The sequence below is a fragment of the Scleropages formosus genome, chromosome 22 (assembly GCF_900964775.1).
Source record: "Scleropages formosus chromosome 22, fSclFor1.1, whole genome shotgun sequence".
Lineage (NCBI taxonomy): Eukaryota > Metazoa > Chordata > Actinopteri > Osteoglossiformes > Osteoglossidae > Scleropages > Scleropages formosus.
Window position 1 is genome coordinate 7,895,659 of NC_041827.1, and position 22,249 is coordinate 7,917,907.

Here is a 22,249-nt window from a genome sequence, read left to right on the forward strand (position 1 = left end):
CCCCTGAATTGCATGTTTTTCAACTGTGGGAGGAAACCAGAGCACCCAAAGAAAACGCACGCAGACAAGAGGAGAATATGCAAACTCCACACACACTGAGAAAGTATCAAACTCACGTTCTCTCACACCACCCAGACGCTGTGATGAGGCAGCACTACTCGCTGCACCTCTGTGCCACCTTTGTCTTGCAATAAACAAGGTTTTGAATTTGTCCCCGGAAGGCTGGACAGAGAGCCTGCTTGGACATCACCTGCCAGAATAAAGACTCAGAGTAAAGCTGCTAGTGTCTCCTGACATGCCAGGCACCCAGTCTGACCCATCTGTCTTGTGTTTTCTCCCTTCTCACCAGGGAGTTTTGCGAAAAGCCTTTGAAGCTTGCTTTTGTGGCTGAAACCAAAATTCCTATAAATCACCAATAATTCATATATATCACCTTTATTCCTATGTATCACCTATACAGGTTTTCTTTTTTAGGATGCATTTCATCCTGCAAGACCTTGACAGATCAGGGACTTATGCAAGGGCCCTGTTCATAAACTTCAGTTCGGCATTTAACACCATGATCCCAGACCTCCTTCAGATCAAACTGATGCAGTTTTCTGTGCCCACCACCATCTGTCAGTGGGTCACTAGCTTCTTGACAAGCAGACAGTAGCTGGTAAGGCTGGGAAATTATTTCCAGCATCTGCGCAATCAGCACTGGCGCTCCTCGGGGGTGTGTGCTCTCCCCACAACTCTTCTCCCTGTACACAAATGACTGCACCTCCAAGGACTCCTCTGTGAAGCTCCTAAAGTTTGCAGACGACACCACATTTACTGGCCTCATCCAGGACGGTGACGAGTCTGCATACAGGAGGGAAGCTGAACAGCCGGCTGTCCGGTGCAGTACAGGCAACCTGGAGCTGAACACGAGATGACTGTGGACTTCAGGAGGAACCGCCTTGAACTTCCCCCCTCGCCATTCTCAACAGCTCGGCGTCAGCCGTGGAGCCCTTCAGGTTCTTGGGTCCTACAATCTCTTGGGACCTGAAGTGGGACACCTATATCGACTCCATCGTGAAAAAGGCCCAACGGTGAATGTACTTCCTTCGCCAGCTGAAGACGTTCAACCTGCCACAGGACCTGCTGATCCAATTCTACTCAGCTGTCATTGAGTCTGTCCCGCGTGCTGCTATACCTGTCTGGTTTGGCTCGGCTACCAAATCGGAGAGAAATAGGCTACGAAGGACGGTCAAGACGACCGAGAGGATCATTGGTGCACCCCTGCCTACCCTTCACATCCTGCACACAAACTCTTTACACTTCTCCCCTCCGGCAGGCGTTACACAACACTGTCCACCAGAACGACCAGATAAAGAACAGTGTTTTTCCCTCAGACCGTCACTCTCATGAACAGTGAACTCTCCCCCCACAGGTCTCCTGTCAGTGCAACAACATCCCATCTCTTTTATAATTTAATTCTTATTTATCTACATTTTTTTTGTATTTATACTACTATTTATACTCTCGTGTCTGTATACCCTGTTATGTATTTATTCTGAAATTCTGTGACAGCTGTTTGTTGTCTGTAAATACTGGAAGCATCAAGAACCACAGAAAATTCCTTGTGTGCGTCAGAACACTTGGCCAATAAAACTCATTCTATAAAATCCCTTTTATGAGGTGTTTAAAAAAGAATTGCAGCACCTCTATTTAGCGCAGTGTGTTTCCTGAAAAGCCAGCGTCTCCCTGCATTACACCAGAGGCGAATAAAATACCACAAAGTTGTGACTTCATTGCCTTATTTCAGATTGTTATTTGCGATGATATGTAATGGTTTAGACATATTTACAGTGGGATTATATTATCAGACAGAATTTAAGCAGGTTGTTCACAGTTTAATCTTGGATTTTTTAAGAAACTATAACTTAAGCGCTGTATCGGACCACGGAAAAAATACGGATGAGTAGAAGGACCATCTGCAGGAAATCAGCTGTTCAGCTTTCATCACTAGCGAGTGTGTGTGTGTGTGTGTGTACCGGTCTGGTGTCAACAGGGAGGATCCCAGGCTACGAGAACAACACAGTGCGTCACTGAGTAAAGATGTGTGTCCTTTTTTCTCAGGAGTATGATTAAGGCCCGTGTGTAAGATCCAGACAGGCCTTTCTGATGAACACGCCTAAGGGAACACGCCCAGGTGTGTGAATGCGGTGCTCGGTCTAGTCAGGTGGAGCAGGAAGAAGGTATCCGATGGACCTGCTGCTTCTTCGCTGGCTCACAATACAATAAAAACGTAAAGAGGAGCTCGCCTCAGGCCACCTTTCACACACACAAAGACGGATCAGTTAACTGGGCCATACAATTATACACTTTTTCGTGGGGGAAGGAGGGTTTTTATGCAACCTCTCCAGGGGTGTATCACATGCGTTGTGCTTTTTCTTTTCCTTGAAGGCAACATCAACACAAAACATTTCTGAAAATGCATTTTATTTTGTTTTGTGTGCTGTATTATTACTATGTTCACTTCAGGCACGTAGCTCTGTTGCTTGTTGTTTTTATGTGAAAACTGGCTAGAGAATGCAGTTTAACATAACTGAATGAGCAAGGAATAATAAGTAGCTGATTTAGAGTGAAACTTTCTCGTTAATTTTCCTTTTGTTTGCGATGTTTCGGAAAGTTGTGCTTTACATGTGTAATAGAATTATTAATGTTATTATTAACTGCCAGACCCACACAGGGACTTGTTTTGTCGGCACACCGAAAAACAGCTCAGGTCGCTCTTGCCCTTTAAGCGGCCTGTCCCTTTAAGTGGCTCAGCGATCGCCTGTGAGTGTGCGCGCGCGCGCGCGCCTGTCAGTGCGTGTCTGGCCACTTGGCCGCCTGGCGCTCTCTGCGTCGTGTGTTTGAGGTTTGCCTGCCTGCCTATCAGTATTGTACTTCTCACGCGTTCATGCCCTGCGATGGGAATCCCTGGAAATGGCTAAGGAAGGAGCCGCTCGAACGCTACTAATCGCGTGCGCGCTGTTGTCGCGCGCTGGCGGTGAGTGCGGTGCTGCTGCCCGTTCGCGGCCGTGTGTGTGTGTCGTTCGTCGTTGTCCTCCCCCCCCAAACCGTTGGCTCGGTCGCGGTGTGAGGGAGTGTGACACGAGTGTGTGTCCGGGAACCGCATCTCCACACGCTCAACATTCAATTATCATGGCGCTGCGGTTCACCCCCGCCGGCCACACTCTCAGTCTCTGTCAGCTCCCACGCCGCTCACGTTTCGATATTGCTAGTCTCTCATTATTATGTTGTTGAAATTGTTTTTTTGGTTTCATGCGCGCGCGTGTCTGTCTGTGTTCGTGTTGAGCTCCTAAGGCTAAGGCCGCTCGCTCGCTGCTGTGTCATTCATTGGCTCCGTCAGAGTGTAAATGCGATAGTTGGAGACCGTGCGTTACATGTGGACACGGCGGCGTTAATAATAGTACGTGTCGTTAAAAGTAATAACGACGTGTGTGTGAGAGAGAAAAGAGAGGAGCGAGTCGGTCGCGGCGCAGGTAGAAAGAACAGGCTGCTCTGGTCTGGAGCCTGAGTGAGGAGCCGCTCCGTCCGTCGAACGGAACAGTGGCGACGGGGATGTGCGGGAAACACTGCAAAAGACTAAGGAGACACACACACACACACCAATATCTCGAAGAAATACAAACGGAGGCCAGTGTTCGCTGCGGTGATCCACCTGGTTTACCCGAGTCACTAATCTGAGTTAAGTCCCCTAGGGATAGCTTAGTGCTCCGACTCGTTTACATTCGGAATGACGTGCAGTCTTGTTGACAGTATGTACACACATGGGGTAAATAGTGTACGCTTACTATGGTGAACTGGGAAGAGCTCCTGAGGGGATCCGCTCATCTCTTTTCTGTCATGTTTTTATATTACATCTTGCTGTGCTTGTACTGGGCATCTCATCTGCTGTGTGTGTGTGTGTGTGGGGTTTCAGGTGTGGCTCCAGGAGGCTCACACTGTGGGCCACACAGTGATGACTTTCGTCAGGTCCTGTCGGAGGATTGACGCAATAGTGACCGTGTGTCCCCTCCGGTTGAGGGGCAGCCGCTTCCCGCCGATCCTCGCTCGACCACAAAGGCCTTTTCCATATTGGAACCTCTCATCATAACTCCCAATCTCAGCATTTATTATTTGTTTTCATTTCCTAGTAGCCTCCGAATGAAACTCTTGAATATGTCCTTCTCTTGGATGTGTCTGTTTTATGTTCCTTTTCTCTCTTAACCAGACGGCATTTGCTTTTTCCAGGTTTGCTGCAGCCTCTCTAGTTTATGGGGACGAGAAAAAGAATCCCAGGAGGAAATGCGGCGTTACGGTAGTGCAGGCCTCACACAAATACCTGTGGGTACGGGGTTACGTGTCCAGATTTTGGCAGATAGATGTTTTAAACACGTAGAGTTTGACTGAGAAGAAATAGTGTACAGTAATGGTGTTCACGGTAAACTTGATAAATACTCCGCATAAAGAGCTGGTTTTGTTATTGGTTTTAATGTCCGTTGTCTTTTTTTTTTTTTTTTTTTTTTTTTTTTTTTGGGACAAGTCAGATCTTTGCTGTGTTTTGTTAAGAAGAAGAAAGGTGTGTGGTGTGGGAGAAGAGTGAGGATGAGTTGCTCATGATAGCGCGTGTGTGTGGGGTTAAGGACAAGTTTGACCGAAAACGCTGCAGTGCTGATGCTTTGCTGTCAGTCTAGACAGAGGTCGATGGTGACATCTGGCCATTTGTGATGGAAATGAAGGTCCCTGCTTGTGCTCGGACCGCAAGAGAGAGCGAGCACCTGCCGCTGACCGCTGCCGGGCACCTTGCCGTCCCGCAGTTCGCTGTGGTTTTATGCATCGAGTACAAGAGGGGGCATACGCTGCTCCAGTGTTACTCTGACCGAGTGCTTTGTACTTTGTCTCCTGTCGGTTATTATAGACAAGATAACAAACCCAGGTTTATAAACTTTTGACTCATATCCTTCACCAAGGAGGCTTTCGTGTTGCTTTTAATGATAAAGCAGTGATTACGTAGCGCGTTCGAATAATGTGCACGATACACACCAGATTATCAGACTTGTCTTATCACAACACCATGCGCACGCACGCACACAGTGCAATGTTGTACAAACGTTGGAAATGTCTGCTGCGCTGCTCTAACAGACGGAAAGGTTGCGTGATATTTCATGCTTGCTGCTCTGGAAAGCAGTTTCGTATTTCTGAATCGAACCGGTAGGTTTTGTGATACAGTTTCAGCTGTTCTGCTGGCTGAGTGTTGTTTTTTGTGGCCCGTTTGACCGTCTTTTGTCGAACGTGCGTTGAAAGCAGAGTTGATGGAGGAGCACTTGACTCCGCTGCGAGTTTTAATTGAGGGGCTTTACAACGATGGGCCAGAACTTGACTTTGAATGTAGGAGTGCCACAGCTGTCGTACCCTTAACTGAGCCATCATAATTACTTGAGCAAATATTCTGATCTCTACAGTACACATTATACACTCACGATCAGAACAAGTTAACTCGTAACACCTTATCGAAGGAAAATTTTAATTCACGACTGAAGGGCAAAGATGCTGTAATTTCGTTAAATACTGAGATTGTTTTTCACCAACAGTTCAGTCTCTGCTGTTTGACATAAGAATGGTTAATTTGCTGTTAATGGAATATGTCTGTAGTCGTAGAGACAAGAAGCGTTTGGGTGTGTTAGAGATGATTGATTAGTGTTTTCTGTATGATATTTGTTTGCCCTTTTGAACTGGTTTATGGTAAGTAGATGAAAATGAACATTTTGCTTCACATAGTTGTCACCTCCTGCCCCATTTACTGTCCCTGTTCATTTTCCTTTGTTTTTATATGGACTCTCTACCCATTTCTTTGAATTCATGTGATAATTATACTACTTCGTAGAGTTCCATCTTTGCACATTTAATTTCAGATTTGTTTGACATGTGATGTTGAGTCAAAGCACTGTGGTACTAGGGGGAGTGAAGAGGAAGCCACCCAGGAATCCGTATTTGTATATGCAGCTTGAGATGTTGAGCTGGTATCGGTGCGAAGCCGCGGCGGCCGTGACGACAGTGGTGACGCTCACCTGTTGGTGTCGCGCTTGTTGGTCTGTCCCAGCATGACCCCACCCCCACCCCTCCCCTCCCCTCCTCTCCTCCAGGCCATCACGTGAAACCCACGAATGGTGGTGTGAACAGAACGCGTCAGCAGCGCAGTGTTGTGGGTTCTGTAAGCGAGGCAGGGTGCGCCTCTCGCTCCAGCCCAGCCACCCCCTTCAACCCCCTCCCTTAGTGGTGTGTCTGTCTGCCGTAACAGAACAATACCTGCACTGTATAGTTAGCAAACAGCACACCAAATCCTGCTACCTACCTCACTGCCTCTTATTCTTTCCTGTACCTTACAGTCACACATCATGGTACAAATCGCTGCCGTAGCCCTCTCGCTAAACCATGTTCATTTGGCTGGTTGTGGTGCTGTGGCCTCATCTTGCTGTCCCTCGAGCCCGCTGTACCGCGGTTTGCCTGCCTCCTCCTGACTCCTTGTGCTTTGTGACTGGTTGAGCTAACAAAGGTGCCTATAATGCAGATTGCACACTTCACAATTCTACTGAAATCCATTAATTTCCACGCTTCAGTGTAGTTGCATCTGTGTGAAAGAAATAATGGTGCACTTAGGTATGGATATTGACTTTTTCTCATTCAAACCTTCACTCTTTCCTGAGGGATTGTCACCAGGGTGATGATTAACCCCTTTTCAGTTGAAACATTGATCACTTCATGCTGATGCAAATAATAATTTCGGAAGCTGTCTTGTACAGTACCAGTCAAAAGTGTGGGTACACCTAGGCAATACAGTATGGGACAAACTGGGCAGACGAGTGTAAACACAGTAACTCAAAAGTGTCCTACATCTCTGGGAAGAAAGTGCCAGCTGACTTCCTGCTCAAAATTTTACTGAAACTTCTGACTAGTACTTTGTCTTCGTTTTGGGTTACACGATCGGCCCCTGCGTTGTCATTGATCACTGTGCGCAGTTGTGTTAACTAGAAGAAGGCTGTGATAATGGTGCTGTGGAATACCTACAGCACCGTACCCCATGTAACATGGTATCCAGTGCTTACAAAAGAGGTGTAATGGCTGTGGAGGCAACGGGTACGAACTGGGAGACAGAGCAGTCCTGTTGTTGAACGTACTCCAGGCAGATGGGGGCTGAAATCCCCTGCATGTTTGACGTAGTGAGAAATAAAAGCAACCATTAGAGAAATTGGTTTTAAAAAGAGATGTCTTTCCAATGGTGAGTACAGAAGCAAAGGGTGCTTTGTTGCACTTAAATAAAATCACTACCACACCCCCCTCACGTTGACATGACTGGGCTTGATTCCTCCCCCCCGATATGTGGCTTGAGTGGATCAGGATTGTTGCTGGCTGTTGTAGGTGAACCAGTGAACTGCTGGTTTTTTCTGCAGGTGCCGAGTATCATCTCAGAGGGCACTGACGGTCTTCTCCACGGTCCTCTTATGGGTCACTCTTTACAAAGAACTCATGCTAAAGGGAGGTGGCTTACTGAAATCCTGTGCTGTACATGTCCTAGACAAACAGGAATGTGCTTCATCTCTGAGAAGATGCTTATCTCTGCAGAAGAGCTGGGAAGATGTCTGCTTGTCTCCTGCTCAATTTTAACCAGATTCCTCATGAAGGACATTTTCAGCAGGTGTACTCAGGCTTGCTGTGTGCAGAATTTTGACCGGTCCTGTATTTTAGTGTTCGTGTTGATGGAAGATGTTTATGTGCAAGGTGCTGAGACAGCTTGCTAGGTGGAGCACTGGGTATGTCCGCTACTGTCCTGTCCTGTCTGTCTCTGTCTGCTTTGCTGACGACTGTCCCTTTCACCGTGTTTTTCAGACTGCCGTCACTCTGCGCTCACTGTGTTTCTCTGGGCCTGGTGTAGCAATCGGACAGGTAGCAATCCCAAGGCCGTGCCTAGGCTTCCTTGGCTGAGGCCCGCGTCCTGTCATTGGAACACACTCCCGTTTTCCACTCTCAATCAAGCGATTAAAAAAAGAAGAAAAAAACCACGGTGAAGCAGTGCTGCCCTTGCGTGGGTGTTTGTCTGTCTGTGGGGATCTGAGCCAGGGAGGCATTTGCAGCTCAGGGAGGTCTGATTGCTCTTTCTCTCTGTGTGTGTGTGTGTGTGTGTGTGTGTGTGTGTGTGTGTGTAAGAGAGAAGTATACAGGGGAGTCAAGGTTGAGGCGGGCCTGCAGACATCATCTCTTTCATTCCCCTCTGGGTGGAACATGCAAACAGGAGGCGATGGATGGGAGTGTTTCCATTTGTGACCTTTGCAGGGAGGTGTCACTCCACGGTGTTTGCTGCCCACCTGCGATTGTTGCCGAAGCGGTCCAAGGTTCAACATTTGCCTCACTGTGTTCCGATGGTTTACATAAGAGCCTGTCTACCTTGCATATTCTTCTTTTATTAGTGTTTGTTTGTTTGTTCACTCTTTCAAGAGCCTTGTCTGCTCTCCAAGGACTCCTGGCATACATCTCATGGCTGCCTACTAGCCAGTTTGATATGCACTTCCTGGGTTGTGCCTGTTTTTTAATCTAAAGGTAGTCCTGACCACTTTCTTGGACACACCTTTGTTCCAGACTGAATGTGTGAGCCAGCCGTTTGTGACATGGTGACGACATCTTTCTGTGTTTAGGAACCCATCGGCCATTGAATGTACACTAGCGAGACTGGCCCTGACGTGCATCGTCTACTCGAGGCAGTAATGCGGGGCAGCAGGGTTGTCCTGTATGAATTCTGCTCAACCTTTCACATCACCTCCTGCTGCCCAGATTTCCCTGTCACATTGAGGACTATCACCGGTGGAAATGCAAAGACCGTGTTGGGAAGCGTAATGGAATTGTACGATTAAGAATGAACAATACTGTAGTATTTTCCTCCTGCTGGGGCTGATGGTAAACTTCGACCCAGCCCTCTGTAGTGTCTGAGGGTTGCCATGTGTTGATCAGAAGCAGCATTGTGTTTTAGAAGGTATTTTTGGCTGGTAGTTGTAAACTGATGAGCTTCAGTGTGGATGTGCAGAGATGTACTGAGAAACACCCAGGTGACCCTTGAAGTATGTGCAGGAAATGAATGTGCTATGATGGATTGCCTGAGCTTTGAGAAATAGAGCAATGATTCAGTTTGTTGGAGACTTTTTGGGCAGGAAGGAAGGGATTGTAAGGGGGGGGGAATCCTGCTTTTCAAGTGCAGTCACTCAGGTGGTTGGGCTGATGAGAGGGGTGGCTGGAGAATGGAGATGATTTCCCCGGCCCCCATCCACCATTGATCTGAGCTTTGAGGGGGGATTTTTGGGAGAGGGCTCCCCCCCCCGTCCACTGGCGTCTCCCTGTCTTAAACGGTTCCCTGTCTGGACATAGCATGGATCTTGTTTCAAGCATCTTAGATAACAGAAATCAAGTCCACACCAAATGCACATCTGCAAGAGCCTGCTCCATTGTTCCAGTTGGAGTCTCAGTATTGGCAGCCCCCAGCTGATGGCCTATTAGCTAGTTCTGCACCATCCAGGCGTCCTCCAACCCCACTGCAAGCACAACGATCAATACGCAAACATACTATAGTACAGTTTCAGGGTCTCTCTATTGAGCAGTTATGAATTACGGCTGAAGAAAATGGTACTGGTGTTGATGGCAGTGATGCTGCGCTAAACTTAACTTGATGGTTTCTGCTCTCAAAGTTCAAGACGACGTTCCTCGGGGAAATGAGATCCGGTGACCCACAAAAGTTTAATGTGGAAATTACGCAGCAGAAAATCAAATGTCCAAACTTTTTATGAGGCATGACGGAAAAATGCGCTTCATCCCATATGCTGAAATATCCCGATCAAATGTTGCCCCCGCTGAAACCACGCAGGTCATAGTGTATCATAGTTGGACAGTTTGTGGATTGAGATTGTGTGGGTTGTGAACCGAATGCTCGGAAACTGCCAGTGTGTGTCATGATTAAGATCAATCTTTTCTCCCCTTATTTGGCATCCAAGTGATTTGGTTCCTGGTTGCCGTCAGACCCTGATTAGTTAGTGGTCACGGCAACTAGGCTTAATGCCTTCATTAAAGTCACGTAGCCCACTTGGTCGTTTCCTGCTTGAGGAAAACAGCATCAGACAATCAACAACATTATGTCTGCTCTACGACAAAATCCAAATTTTCTAGTCACAGTCTAGACTGAGCTTAATAACAGTGGCATCTGTTCATGCAGAACCCCCTCAGCCCCTCCCTGGCAGGACAGCTGGAGGTCAAATACAATAAGTACCCTTGGTTATCGCACCTCTCACTGTTCAAACTCCACACTGCAGGTTGTGGGGCCCAGACACACCCCCCCCCCCCCAGCCCCACTTAAGTCTTGCTGTTTTCCCAGTCGTACCCCTTCTTTCCAAACTTTTTACAATCCAGATTTATTTTCCCTAATCTGAGCACAAAGGGCCAGTGTCGTGCTGCTGGGATTATGTGTACCGGGGTAGAGTCCATTTTCTAGAAAACAGGCAAGAATATACACAGGGATGGACAGAATGAGGAAAAGGTCGCAAGTCTCACTGCAGAACCCATTGCCTTTCGCGTTTTAGTCCTTTCAGGTGGTGTTCAGTGCACTTATTTTAGTTGCCTGCTTGACAGCCATTTTCATCCTGAGCATATCCCATGGTTGTCTGCAGCCCTTTCGACAGTGGAGAAGCATCAGGATGCCACCCTTTGTGTGACAGTTGAGACAAAAGCGTAGCAAGGTACAATGCCAAATGTGGAGGCTTTTTCTAGGGAGCATCGTGGCGGAGCTCTTACGGGAGCAGGGTTGTGGTACGGTTTCCACACGTGCCAAGTAAACCTCATAAGACTCTTGTCCTGGAGTAGAGTGGTGGTCGGCTCACAGAGGAGGCCAGCTTCATGCTTATGGTGTCTTAGTGGGTCAGACATACAAGGATTTAATGCCAGGTACTGTGCAGAAGAGACATCTGCATGTTCTGGAGGAAAACAGAGGCTCCCGGTGATTAGAGATTGAGTGGTGGCGAGCCAGTTGGCGAGACGGGTTTGGCATGCACACCATCCGCTTATTACATGTCTGTTGAGTGACGTTTTGACCCTGGACTGTAAGAGAAGATTATTAAACCCTCCGGCCTCGGTGTAATTCGATTTTGTGCAGTTCACTCTTAGTCTTGTGAGTTTGCCCTTGGGGGGGGGTGGGCTGAATTCTTTAAATGAGCAAAGTATTTGTCAGCAGCCTAAGCCTTCAGGCAGACAGCCAGGGTACAGGGTTCACAGTTCGTCATCAGACGGCGTTGTATATGACATCGTATGATGCAAAGGTTTCCAGTCGTGTTGCGTGTACGTGCTGAACTCCATGTATTTTCATTGTTGACCGACCTCTTTCTCTGCACGATGTATCCGGTTAAACCAAAGCGTTAGCTGAGGCTTCGGTGTAAGTTTACGGTCATAACTTACCTGTGATTATGAGAAGATAAATGTAAAATACTTAGCAGATTGCAGTCAACCGGTAGTATTTCCTGTTAATCACACACTTGGCATACAATGAATTTGTTCCCCGTCTTTCTTAAGCTGTATAGGATCATGTGAATAATTCTCATCGGTTTGCTCCCCTCTATTTTAACTGTCCAGTTTACTTGAACAACTCGGCGAAGATCACAGCTGAGCTGAAACGAGTCCCCGTGACTAGGTGTAGGAGCCGCTGATGTGATGCAGGTACTACATTTTTCTATGAAGGGACCGAGGGAATCCTGGAGTCGGCGAGGTGTGTAGTGCACTGTGCTGGGTGCAGTATAGAGAGAGGAGTGCCGTGGCTGAGGAGCATAATCGCCGTGTGAGAGTGTGGCTAGGTATCAGGTCAGAGAGACAGGCTGGAGAAAGACCATGAAGAGATTTGTCAGCAAGTAGAAGGACTCTTTAATGAATCTGCTGCTCAGCTGAAGATGAGTGCAAATCTACTAATAAGTGGAGAATTTAAAGTGGAACAGTACAGCACCGAGCTCTGAAGCTGTCGTTGAGCTGATGCCTGGTGCATTTTATTCACTTTGCCTTTTAAGTACTATATTTCATAATTTGTATTTATTTGAGAATTGATATTCTTGTTCATTGATGTTTTCTGCAGGTTTTTCCACATCCGTAAACGTGGCTCTTCAATTTGGGTAACATAGAGCCTGGTTGTTGAGGCTGTGCTATCTGAGGCAGGGGAAAAGAAGCAATTCCAGAGGGGACTAATATCGGGACTTTGAGGAACACCATGAAACAGTGGCAAATTCTGGATTTAAAGTGCCACACAAATCCATTCATATTACATGGCCTGACAATTTAGGGTAAAAAGGGGGTGGCCAGGGTGCTATTAGATTTCTCAGCACGAGGATGTTGTGTGATAATATTTAAGGAGAAGCTCTGTCTGGTGGTATAAGAATTCTAATGTTCTTTGTGACGCCTTGCATTAGAAGCCATGAGCAGGTCAATAACACCCTTTACCAGGTTACTCGCGCTGCTATTTTAAGCTTTAAAGCCAGATTTAAGGGTTTTAAAAAGCTTGTTGTCCATAAGAGACTGAAGGTGGGAAGCAGTCACATTCAATGATGTCTCTAAGGAAAAGGATGGTTTTGGTTGAATTTTTTGAAACGCTAGACATTGTGGGGCTGCGAGAAGAGTCTAGTAAAGCAGTAACAGTGAGGAAGGCCTGTGGTATCATGTCCCACAAGCAGGTTCACTTGAAGTTGCATGGTGAGGGTCATGCATCCAACTGGGAAGTTTACCTTGGGTACAGCCGCAGTACCTGCACTCAATCTGCCGAGCCGCTATATTTAACATGAATGGTTTTGATGCCAAGCAATGACGACAGGGCACGTTAGCACATTGTTGGCAGCTCAGCAGGCTTCAAAATGCGTGAGAACTGCCTGAGAAGATGGTTTGGAAAGCCACACACCTTAAGGTTTTACACTTTCTACAGGTAGATCCATAACTTTAAAATTAGAACCATGCAGGTAGTTGTGGTGGATTTGCAGAAATGTTTGCAACATAAACTTGATTAGGTGTTTGTTCATACCAAACCAGCATACCCAATCCAAGGTCTCCAGTGTATGTTTAGTTTTTTTTAACCCTCAAAAGATTGGAAAGAGCTCTGTAAAGCTCATCGTCCTTTACATGGATCCCCCTCAAGGCCCTCGCTGTGGACCTCAGAGTTGTTTTGTCGGAGTGAGCAATGACCTCCGTAAGCGCTCATCGATGACCTGAGGAGGTTCATGTTGCCATGGCTGGTTCTCCGCTTCCATTGGGTCCTTGCAGGAAGGCAGCAGTGGAAGACGATGTCCTTCAGCATTTATGAAACAAGGATCACGTGAGCGTAAAGGGAGCCTTGAGCGCAGTTCCTTTGCCGGATTCTGCGCCTGAGACGTTTCGTTGTTCTTGATGTGCCTCTGAGCTCATAAACGGCACTTTGGGAGCGGGAGCTTCTTCTAATGGTCCATAAGGATAATGGATAGCATGGCGCACGCACAAAGTACTTTTTCCATTTTCACAGAAAAACGGACATTGAGTTTGGCAACAGCCTAACCAAGCAAAGTGATGAATGGAGGTGGGCTGCTGTGGGGGAGGCAGCCGCTCATCTGTTTAGTTTATTGCTTCAGAAGGATTATAAGAGGGATTTCTGCACGCTTGTTGTTTATTATTCATCAGGATCTGGTCAAGTTTTGCAAGGGCAGGAAATTCCTCCTTCGATTTGCAGCAAAGTTGGGCGCTCTTCCATGGCGCTCGCGCCTTTGTCGGCTCCCAAGCTCATGAAGGTAAAAATTACTCTGCAATAAATTACTGATCTGTCTTGGAAAGGGAAACGTTCTGAATGACACCGTGTAGGGGGCCTGTTTAAGACTGCCTAGTCTTTCCCGAAACTGCCCGTGCATGAACGTATGTGCTGTAAGTGTATGGGGAAGTGGGGGTGGATTTGGATCCGGTTTGGAAAGGGAGTGTGGGAATCGGCGTGTGGGTGACTATGCGTGTGTGTTGCAATGCACCTGTGGGAATGAGCTATGATGTCAGAGATACTTTGGCGGTGACAAAACAGAGGCACATATGAGAAGAGGGGCAAGCACGGTAAGGAAGCCATAAGTGGGGAGTGTGTCGCCAACAAGTGCCCCAACAGGGCACAAGTAGCCTTCTCCTGGTGCTCTTGAACACCTTCCTTTACCGGAGCAGCAACCTTTAATGTTGTTGGCGGAACCTGTGAAACTACTGTAAAAATGGCCCAGCTATGACACACAAGGAGATACTTTCTAAAAGCCCGCAGCTCTTTTTATAGAATGCCGAATCCCAATTTTCCTAAATTGTCAGCAGGTGGTGTTGTGGCTAGTGCTCCCACCTTACACTGAAAGCACACAGATTCTAATCCCAAGGTGCTTAAGCCTGAAATGATGCAGTATAAATTACCCTGCTGTGTAAATTGGTAAATCCTTTGAAATATCTTGCTACACAAACCTAGTATTTCAAGATGTTGGTGAAAGGCTGGATGAATAAGTAATGACTTTCCATTTTTACTCCTGAATCTGCCAGTAGCTTTCGTGATTCTCTGCGTTCGTTGTGTACGTTTCACACAAGTAGATGTTGCAGCTTTCCTCGGCCGCATCAATCGCAGCACCGTATTGAATTTAAAACGTGGGGACTGTTCGCGCCCTAGGCTGTGGACAGAGGGGCCTCGCCGTGTGCCGCCGTGCTGCTTTGTGAGATGGATCAGCATTAATCTAATCTGCTTCTTCTTGTAACAGTTGAGCTCCGCTACGTAATGCTTAAGACATTTCAACTGGAGCCACTGAAACAGAGCTCGGTACACCTGCTTTTGCCTGTGTGTGTGCCACAGGCCACAGTTCCACTGATGTATGGATGAGTGACCCAGTGTAAGTAGTGTATCTAGCAGGGTAAGTCACCGTGGTGAATAAGGTGTGTGGGCTCATAACACTACATAGTTTGTTGGAAGTTGCTTTGGAGAAAAGTGTCTGCTAAATAAATGTAAAGGTGTGTGTGGGGGGGGGGGGCACGGTGGTACAGCGGGTTTGGCTAGGTCCTGCTCTCTGGGTCTGGATTCAAGTCCTGCTTGGGGTGCCTTGCAATGGACTGGTGTCCTGTCCTGAGTGTGTCCCCTCCCCCTCCAGCCTTGCGCCCTGTGTTGAGATTGCCATGACCCCACTTGGGACAAGCGGTTTCAGCCACTGCGTGCGTACATTGTAGGGTTTCGGTGCGTGACCTCAACTTGTCTCATGAGTGATGTGTTGGAGAGGGCAGATCTTGTGTGTGTTGTGTGGAGAACCATAGTGGAGGGGCGCTCACAAGCCGTTTCCGCCTAGGGTGGTGTCTTTGGTCCATTTGTTACTCAAGGGTGCCCTCTGTTGACCTGTGCTTGCATTCAACACCAATGTTTGCTGTATTCTCAGTTCACCTTACGTTTACATTTCTCAGTTGTTTCAGTGTTCAGCAGATGTCTTATCAAAATATACTAACAAAGTTAGATTTGTATGTTAAGCTGCCTTCAATTATTTACCCATTTATAATGCTGGGTAAGGTTTTAGTGTATCAGTTGGTAAGAACCTTGTTTATAGATACTGCCGTGTAGGGATTCAAACCCAGGTCCAGCTGCAAAGCAATGGCTTTAACCACAACACCTCCTGCTGCTTCTTTTTACAGATGGGGTATTTGAGGGCGTCTGCCTTCATTATTCTCTCTTTCATACACAAGGGTGTATATTACAAGTTTTTGTACGTTTAATGTTGACATAAGAATGAGCCTTGGAAAATTATAATTACAGTGCCTCACTACCACCATGCTTTAACACACCGCCTTGCAATCGTGGTTTAGCTGCTCAATTCCAGGAATGTCTTTGAGTTGGGTGCCACTAACCATAAAGCATCTCAAGCCAACTTGATGGGGCTTGTTGCGCTGCGTGTGTCCTGTGTGTACACTTAGGCTCACGTGCTGCCCGGGGCAGGTCTGTGTGTCTCGCAGAGGTGGCGACGGCGTTTTCTCTAACTAGCTAATAGACATTCGGAAATGGTTGTCGGCAGTCGCACCGAAAGGTCTTCTTCGGGCTGCTCTACATCCTGGGGTGTGCGGCGCTCGTGCTTGACAAGTGAGGGTCACACATGCACACATTAAATGGTCAGCTGTCTGCTTTAATTGTGGGCTGTGGGTGAGGGTCTCTGACGTGTGGGTGGTGTCAATGAGCCGCAGTACAGCCTTTACAGTTCGGTCCAAGGCTGCAGTCTAGCTGAACCTTCCCCTTAGGCCTCGGGGGCTCCCTTTGGGTCCCTGTCACCCTGACTGTCTCTCTTCTCCTGTGGCCGCAGCCCTGCGATGCAACTGCACGGAGTGCTTGGGTACAGACCAGTGTGTGACGGACGGGGCCTGCATCGCGTCCACCTCAGTCATCGAGGGCCAGGAGCGCCACGTGCGCACGTGCATCACGCGAGACCAGCTGCAGCCACCGGGGCAGCCCTTCTACTGCCTGAGTGCCGAGGGGCTGCTCAACACCCACTGCTGCTACACCGACTATTGCAACAGTGTGAACCTAAAGGTCCCTTCGGGTGAGCTCTCCGGCAGCGTGTGTACTTCCACCTCCAGGAACTGTACCCAGAGAGCGCTGGCCCTCCCATTCCTCAGCAGTTCCTCTCGACGGTGCCCTTGTGCGCATGAGACGGTTAACGTTCCCTTGTTTCTTTCTCCATTCTCCCCACCAGTCACGAAGCCCGGTGATGGACTGGGCCCGGGTGCCAAATGGGGCCCGGTGGAGCTGGTGGCCGTGATCGCAGGGCCCGTCTTCCTGCTGTGTCTGCTGCTCATTGTGGGCGTCTTCCTGTTCCACCACCACCACCAGCGAGTATACAGCCACCGGCAGCGGCTCGGGGTGGAAGACCCCTCCTGCGACCACCTGTACCTGGCCAAGGACAAGACGCTCCAGGACCTCATCTTTGATCTCTCCACCTCCGGATCAGGCTCTGGTAAGACAAGTGGGAAGCTGGGGAAGCGTCTGTATGATCTCTTTCATATCTGCGTGTCCCTCTGCCCCCGAAGAACTCGCCTCCTACTGTGTCGCTGTGTCCATGCAGGGCTGCCGCTCTTTGTGCAGCGGACTGTGGCTCGTACCATTGTGCTGCAGGAGGTCATCGGGAAGGGCCGCTTCGGCGAGGTTTGGCGGGGCAAGTGGCGCGGGGGCGACGTGGCTGTCAAGATCTTCTCGTCCCGGGAAGAACGCTCCTGGTTCCGGGAGGCTGAGATCTACCAAACCATCATGCTGCGGCACGAGAACATCCTGGGCTTCATTGCCGCTGACAACAAGGGTAAATGCGCGTGAACCCTAAAAGATAAAGCCACAGCAGCAGAGCCTTCCTGCACTGCCGGACCCCTGCACAAGCACAGCGCTCCACACGCCAGTGTATCCCTTGATGCCTCAGTTGAACTTCACAGTCAGGGATTTGTTTCCGTTTTACTGGCATTGCGCTAAAGGCGTCTCTGCTTTTATCTACAGTGGTTTATTAGGCTGTTCATGTTCGCAGTTTTACACTGTTTATGCAGCATTTCAGGCCCGAAAGCGAGGTCTCTCCTGCTGCTCCCTGAGCACTACGCTCAGAGCTCCTGAGTTTGTTCAATGCTTCCTCTGCTTTTCAGACAACGGCACCTGGACCCAGCTGTGGCTCGTGTCCGACTACCACGAACACGGCTCCCTTTTCGACTACCTGAACCGCTACTCGGTCACCATCGAGGGCATGATCAAGCTGGCGCTGTCCGCTGCCAGCGGCTTGGGCCACCTGCACATGGAGATCTTGGGCACGCAGGGTGAGGCCTGGTACCACACCATGGTGGACGACGGCGCATGAGTTCAATGTCACTTTGGGTGTGAGGGGAGGAGCAGCAGCAATGAGTGTCCAGAACAGTCAGTGTGTGAATATTAACATTTGTTAATTTACCTGACACTTTTCTCCAAAGTGACTTACAATTTTTTTTTTTTTTTTTGAGTAAGTACGTTGCTCAACGGTACAAGAGCTGGAGGTGGGATTTGAATCTTCAACCTTTTGGTCCAAAGACAGCAGCGGTAAACCACCACACTACTAGCTGACCCTACATACAAATTCTACAGTGAAACAGTCAGTAATAAAGCTTTTCTACATGCCTTATATCCGCTAACTCAAAGATGGTTATATATAGATTATATATTCAATAATTTCTTAAAAGCTCTCAAACAGGACTGCTTATTGAGATGTTTTCATGGTTCTGTCCATTATGTTTAATGGAATTAGTCAGCATTGTTCGAAACTGAAAACTGTTGCCATGTTATACCATTTCTTACACCGTGACTGGAACAAACTGATATTTGGCATTTTGTTTCAGTCCCTTAACACAGCTAGTAGTGTCATAGTTAGAGCTGCTGCCTTTGGTCCCAAAGGTCACAAGTTCAAATCTCACCCGCAGCTATAGTACCCTTGTGCAAGGTACTTACCCTAAATTGCTACGGTAAAATTACCCAGCTGTATAGATGGGTAAATAATTGTAAACTTCAATTGCTTTGGAGAAAAGCATCAGCTAAATGAATAAATGTAAATGTACCACAGATCTGCAAAGGGTTCTTGTTCACTAGTTTCATCATGGTATCAAGTACCTCACTATACACAGCTCACAAACAATGCCTTTAGTGTGTTAATGGGGGATGTTTTCCCATGTGTAATTTAAGTGACATTTAAGCAAGCTTCTGTTTTGCCTCTTTCTTTTATTTATAGAAGTACATTAGCGTCCATGTGAGTGCTGCGAGGGGTAAAATTTAATGCTTCACCAAACACAAATCTGGGACGTTTGCCCATCCTGGCAACACGGGCGCAATGAATTACAAACAAAAGCTTCTGTCCCGTGTCTTCATTTTTAAATGTTTTTCATCATCACCCCTTTTGTCACAGATATTGCAGGAAAATAATTCCTGCATTTACTCATTATGTAGACAGGATGAGGAGTTTTCTCACTGTTTAAATGACGTGTTCTTGTGCATAACTGTATGCGGCGTCAGTGCTCGTTCTACACATTAAGCCATAAATTAAACGTGACCATTAGTTTGCTCAAGAAGCAGTTTTTCAGCCTTTTCTCGGTCCTACCTCCCTGCAGGGAAGCCAGGCATCGCCCACCGAGACCTCAAGTCTAAGAACATCCTCGTGAAGAAGAATGGCACCTGTGCCATAGCCGACCTGGGGCTGGCCGTGCGCCACGAGTCCGCCACCGACACCATCGACATAGCCCCCAACCAGCGTGTGGGCACCAAAAGGTAGCATCCACCCCTCACACCACCCCATCCTCTGGATGAACCCCTTGGAACTCATGGAGCCATGTTGTGCTCAAGTGGCCATGTATGTAAAGTATCCACGTGGGCCTGAACTGGACTGTTTGGTTCACTTGAATCTTGGCGCTGAACTGGAGCCGCTTCGGAACTCGTACGTGTTGTGTGTTGCAGGTATATGGCTCCGGAGGTGCTGGATGAAACCATCAACATGAAACACTTTGACTCGTTCAAGTGTGCCGATATTTACGCCCTGGGACTGGTGTACTGGGAGATCGCCCGGCGTTGCAACGCAGGAGGTGGGAGTGGGGGGTTAATGCGCGGAAAAATATTAGCGCAAGAGTCAGCTAAATAAACATGTTCCAGCAGTAGAGAGAGCGAAGATGCAAAGCGAAATTTAAACCTTTTCTGTGGTGGAAGATGAGGTCAATGTCGGTGAGCGCTGCTGCTGCCAAAGCCCACTTTTCATATTGATCTCTGCAGTGGCCTTAGCCTCATGTGTTCATCTTAAGAACACATTATTTTACTTTAGAAACACATTTATGACATCATAGGTACTTTATGTATTGTCTTGCATCTCGAGGTGCATTTAAGTGGGCTGTCCACCCATCTCTGTGCAGTTATTCATGAGGAGTACCAGCTGCCCTACTACGACCTAGTGCCCTCTGACCCCTCCATTGAGGAGATGAGGAAGGTAGTGTGTGAACAGAAGCTGCGGCCCAATGTGCCCAACTGGTGGCAGAGCTATGAGGTGAGTAGTTGCCCTCACATTCACTGTCTCCTTGTGTCACGAAAGATGAAGTTGGGAATTTTCAGCTCTCGTCTGTTTTCTGAAATGTGTGCATGTTGCCCAGCTAAGGCAGGGATCACCTTATTTCGACTCAACTCCACAGTGTTTACGGCTCACTTCCAGCATATGAGTTTCAGTCAATGAAAAGATGGCAATTTCCACGTTTCCGGTCAATGGTGGGCACTGAGTAGGAGACAGACTGCATGCTTTTGTTTTCAGATGTTTCAGATTAGTTTTGCTGTATCTCAAAGAAAACAAATTTTTACTAAATTTTTTTTAAATTAGTTGTGTCCAAGATTTTTATATAAACTAATCAAATTGAGGGATCTCTAGAGCTTTGATTGTGATTTAGCGGTGGATTTACATGGACTTCACATCACTATTGTGTGTGTGTGTGTGTGTGTGTGTGTGTGTGTGTGTGTGTGGAGAGCACTGCAGCATCAGTGTGATGTGCAGAGGTTCGCAGCGATTCACACACGGTAAATGTGGAGAGATACACAGTGCTGCACGGTAATCTGACAGTGTGGTCCTGTGTCCAGGCGTTACGGGTCATGGGGAAGATCATGCGGGAGTGCTGGTACGCCAACGGAGCCGCCAGGCTCACGGCGCTACGCATCAAGAAGACTCTGTCCCAGCTTAGCGTGCAAGAGGACGTCAAAATGTGAGCGCTCCGTCGGCGAGCGGTGCGGCGCGTCGCGTCTCTGTACACGCACAAAAGGAGGGCGGAGGAGCGTACGCGATTAAGCGAGCCTGTGTGACTTTACACAATCCTGCCAGTTTTAAAGCCACAGTCTGCGTTGTGACAAGGCCTACCTCACCTTTTCAGCCAAAACTACTGAGAAACCACAGCCCATCCATTCCCTCCCAAGCAACCGTCTCAATGCTCCTTGAGACATGTCCTCAAGTCCCACCGAAATGGGCCACTGACTGCAAACACTACTACTAGTACTACTACTACTGCTATTAATACTACTGCTACTACTACTACTACTATTACCACCACCACTCCTCCCACTACTAATGCTAATGCTCATATTAATATTACTACTACAACTACTAGTGCTACTACTGCCTCTCGAATTTTATTTATGGCAGTAGTTTTTGCTGTACAGTGATTGGTTTTTTATTTAATATATTTATAGTCTCCCCTCAAATAACTGCTACCCAGAACCATTTTCCTTTCCACATAAAGCAATGTTCACGTTGTGAGTCTCTGAAAAGGTGGCTGGGAACTGGACCTGTGTGTAGAGTTGGGGCAGCCAAAGGAAGAAATGGTGATGTCTTCACACGTCTGGCTGCATACACCAATTGAGCCGAGGACCACTGACATATGTCTGTAGGTTATGGAAGAGCAGATTGTGTACAGACAGGAAAACCTTCTACTCTGATTATGGAATAGGAGTGAGATGCTCCACAAGAGCGAGCAGCTCGGGCTGAAACGCAGGAGCAGACAGGCCAGCAGGACTGTTACCTCTCCTGGCGAAAACACTTCTCCAAATGCTGTCGGTGAAGACACGGCAGCAGCTCGGCATCTCCGCTCCTTGTTGTGGGTGCTTTTACGATTAAGGAGCCTGTTTCGTTCTTATCGTTATCAATTGCTGAAGTTATGACAGCACAAGGACTGCAGGAGTGATGAGAGGTTCTGATGGTCACGGCTGTGACTGACTGTAAGCCAGAGCTGTCGTTTTGAGGTGCGGTTTCCACCTGCTTTACGGTTTCCATGAGAGTGCGTTTTGTCCAAGGATCTGTCCGCATGTGCAGCCCTGACAGCGAGCCTGTGCCTGCTGCAGTCCTCACTGTTCCTTATCTGGCGGAGATTTAACGCTCCCGTTTTGTCCAAGGCCAGTGAGCATCGGTGATGTCATTTCCCTTTGTTTCGCTAATAGTCCAGAACCCAAATAGTGTTCATCAAGAATGTGACACCCCCCCCCCCCCGTTTGAACGTTATGTCAGACGTTTTCACTCATCGCAAAATGCCAAGTTGTATGTTCAGTTTTCAGCACCTTGTCGGTTGTCTCCCTCCTTATACCTGTGTGTGATGAGGTAAATGTTACCTCCAGTGACGCTACAATGATAATTAACACTTTTTGTAGCACTGTGGAAAGCTGGAAGTT

General features: G+C 47.8%; 1 protein-coding gene across 4 annotated transcripts; it reads left to right on the plus strand.

The window, feature by feature from the left end:
- Window positions 1–2,832: 2,832 nt before the first annotated feature.
- LOC108918425 (activin receptor type-1B-like) lies at window positions 2,833–22,245 on the plus strand. Of its 4 annotated transcripts, XM_018725625.2 has the most exons (9): window positions 15,651–16,159; window positions 16,377–16,613; window positions 16,767–17,027; window positions 17,136–17,366; window positions 17,695–17,862; window positions 19,177–19,333; window positions 19,520–19,644; window positions 19,966–20,096; window positions 20,675–22,245. In XM_018725625.2, exons 1-9 carry the CDS (start codon window positions 16,081–16,083, stop codon window positions 20,798–20,800), a joined length of 1,515 nt encoding a protein of 504 aa, XP_018581141.1. In that variant the 5' UTR covers window positions 15,651–16,080; the 3' UTR covers window positions 20,801–22,245. The 4 variants fall into 4 exon arrangements, with proteins under 4 accessions (XP_018581140.1, XP_018581142.1, XP_018581141.1 ...); XM_018725624.2 differs by lacking the exon at window positions 15,651–16,159 and adding an exon at window positions 2,833–3,019 and having other exon boundaries at window positions 19,966–20,755; XM_018725626.2 differs by lacking the exon at window positions 15,651–16,159 and adding an exon at window positions 3,957–4,333 and having other exon boundaries at window positions 19,966–20,755.
- The last annotated feature ends 4 nt before the right edge of the window (window positions 22,246–22,249 follow it).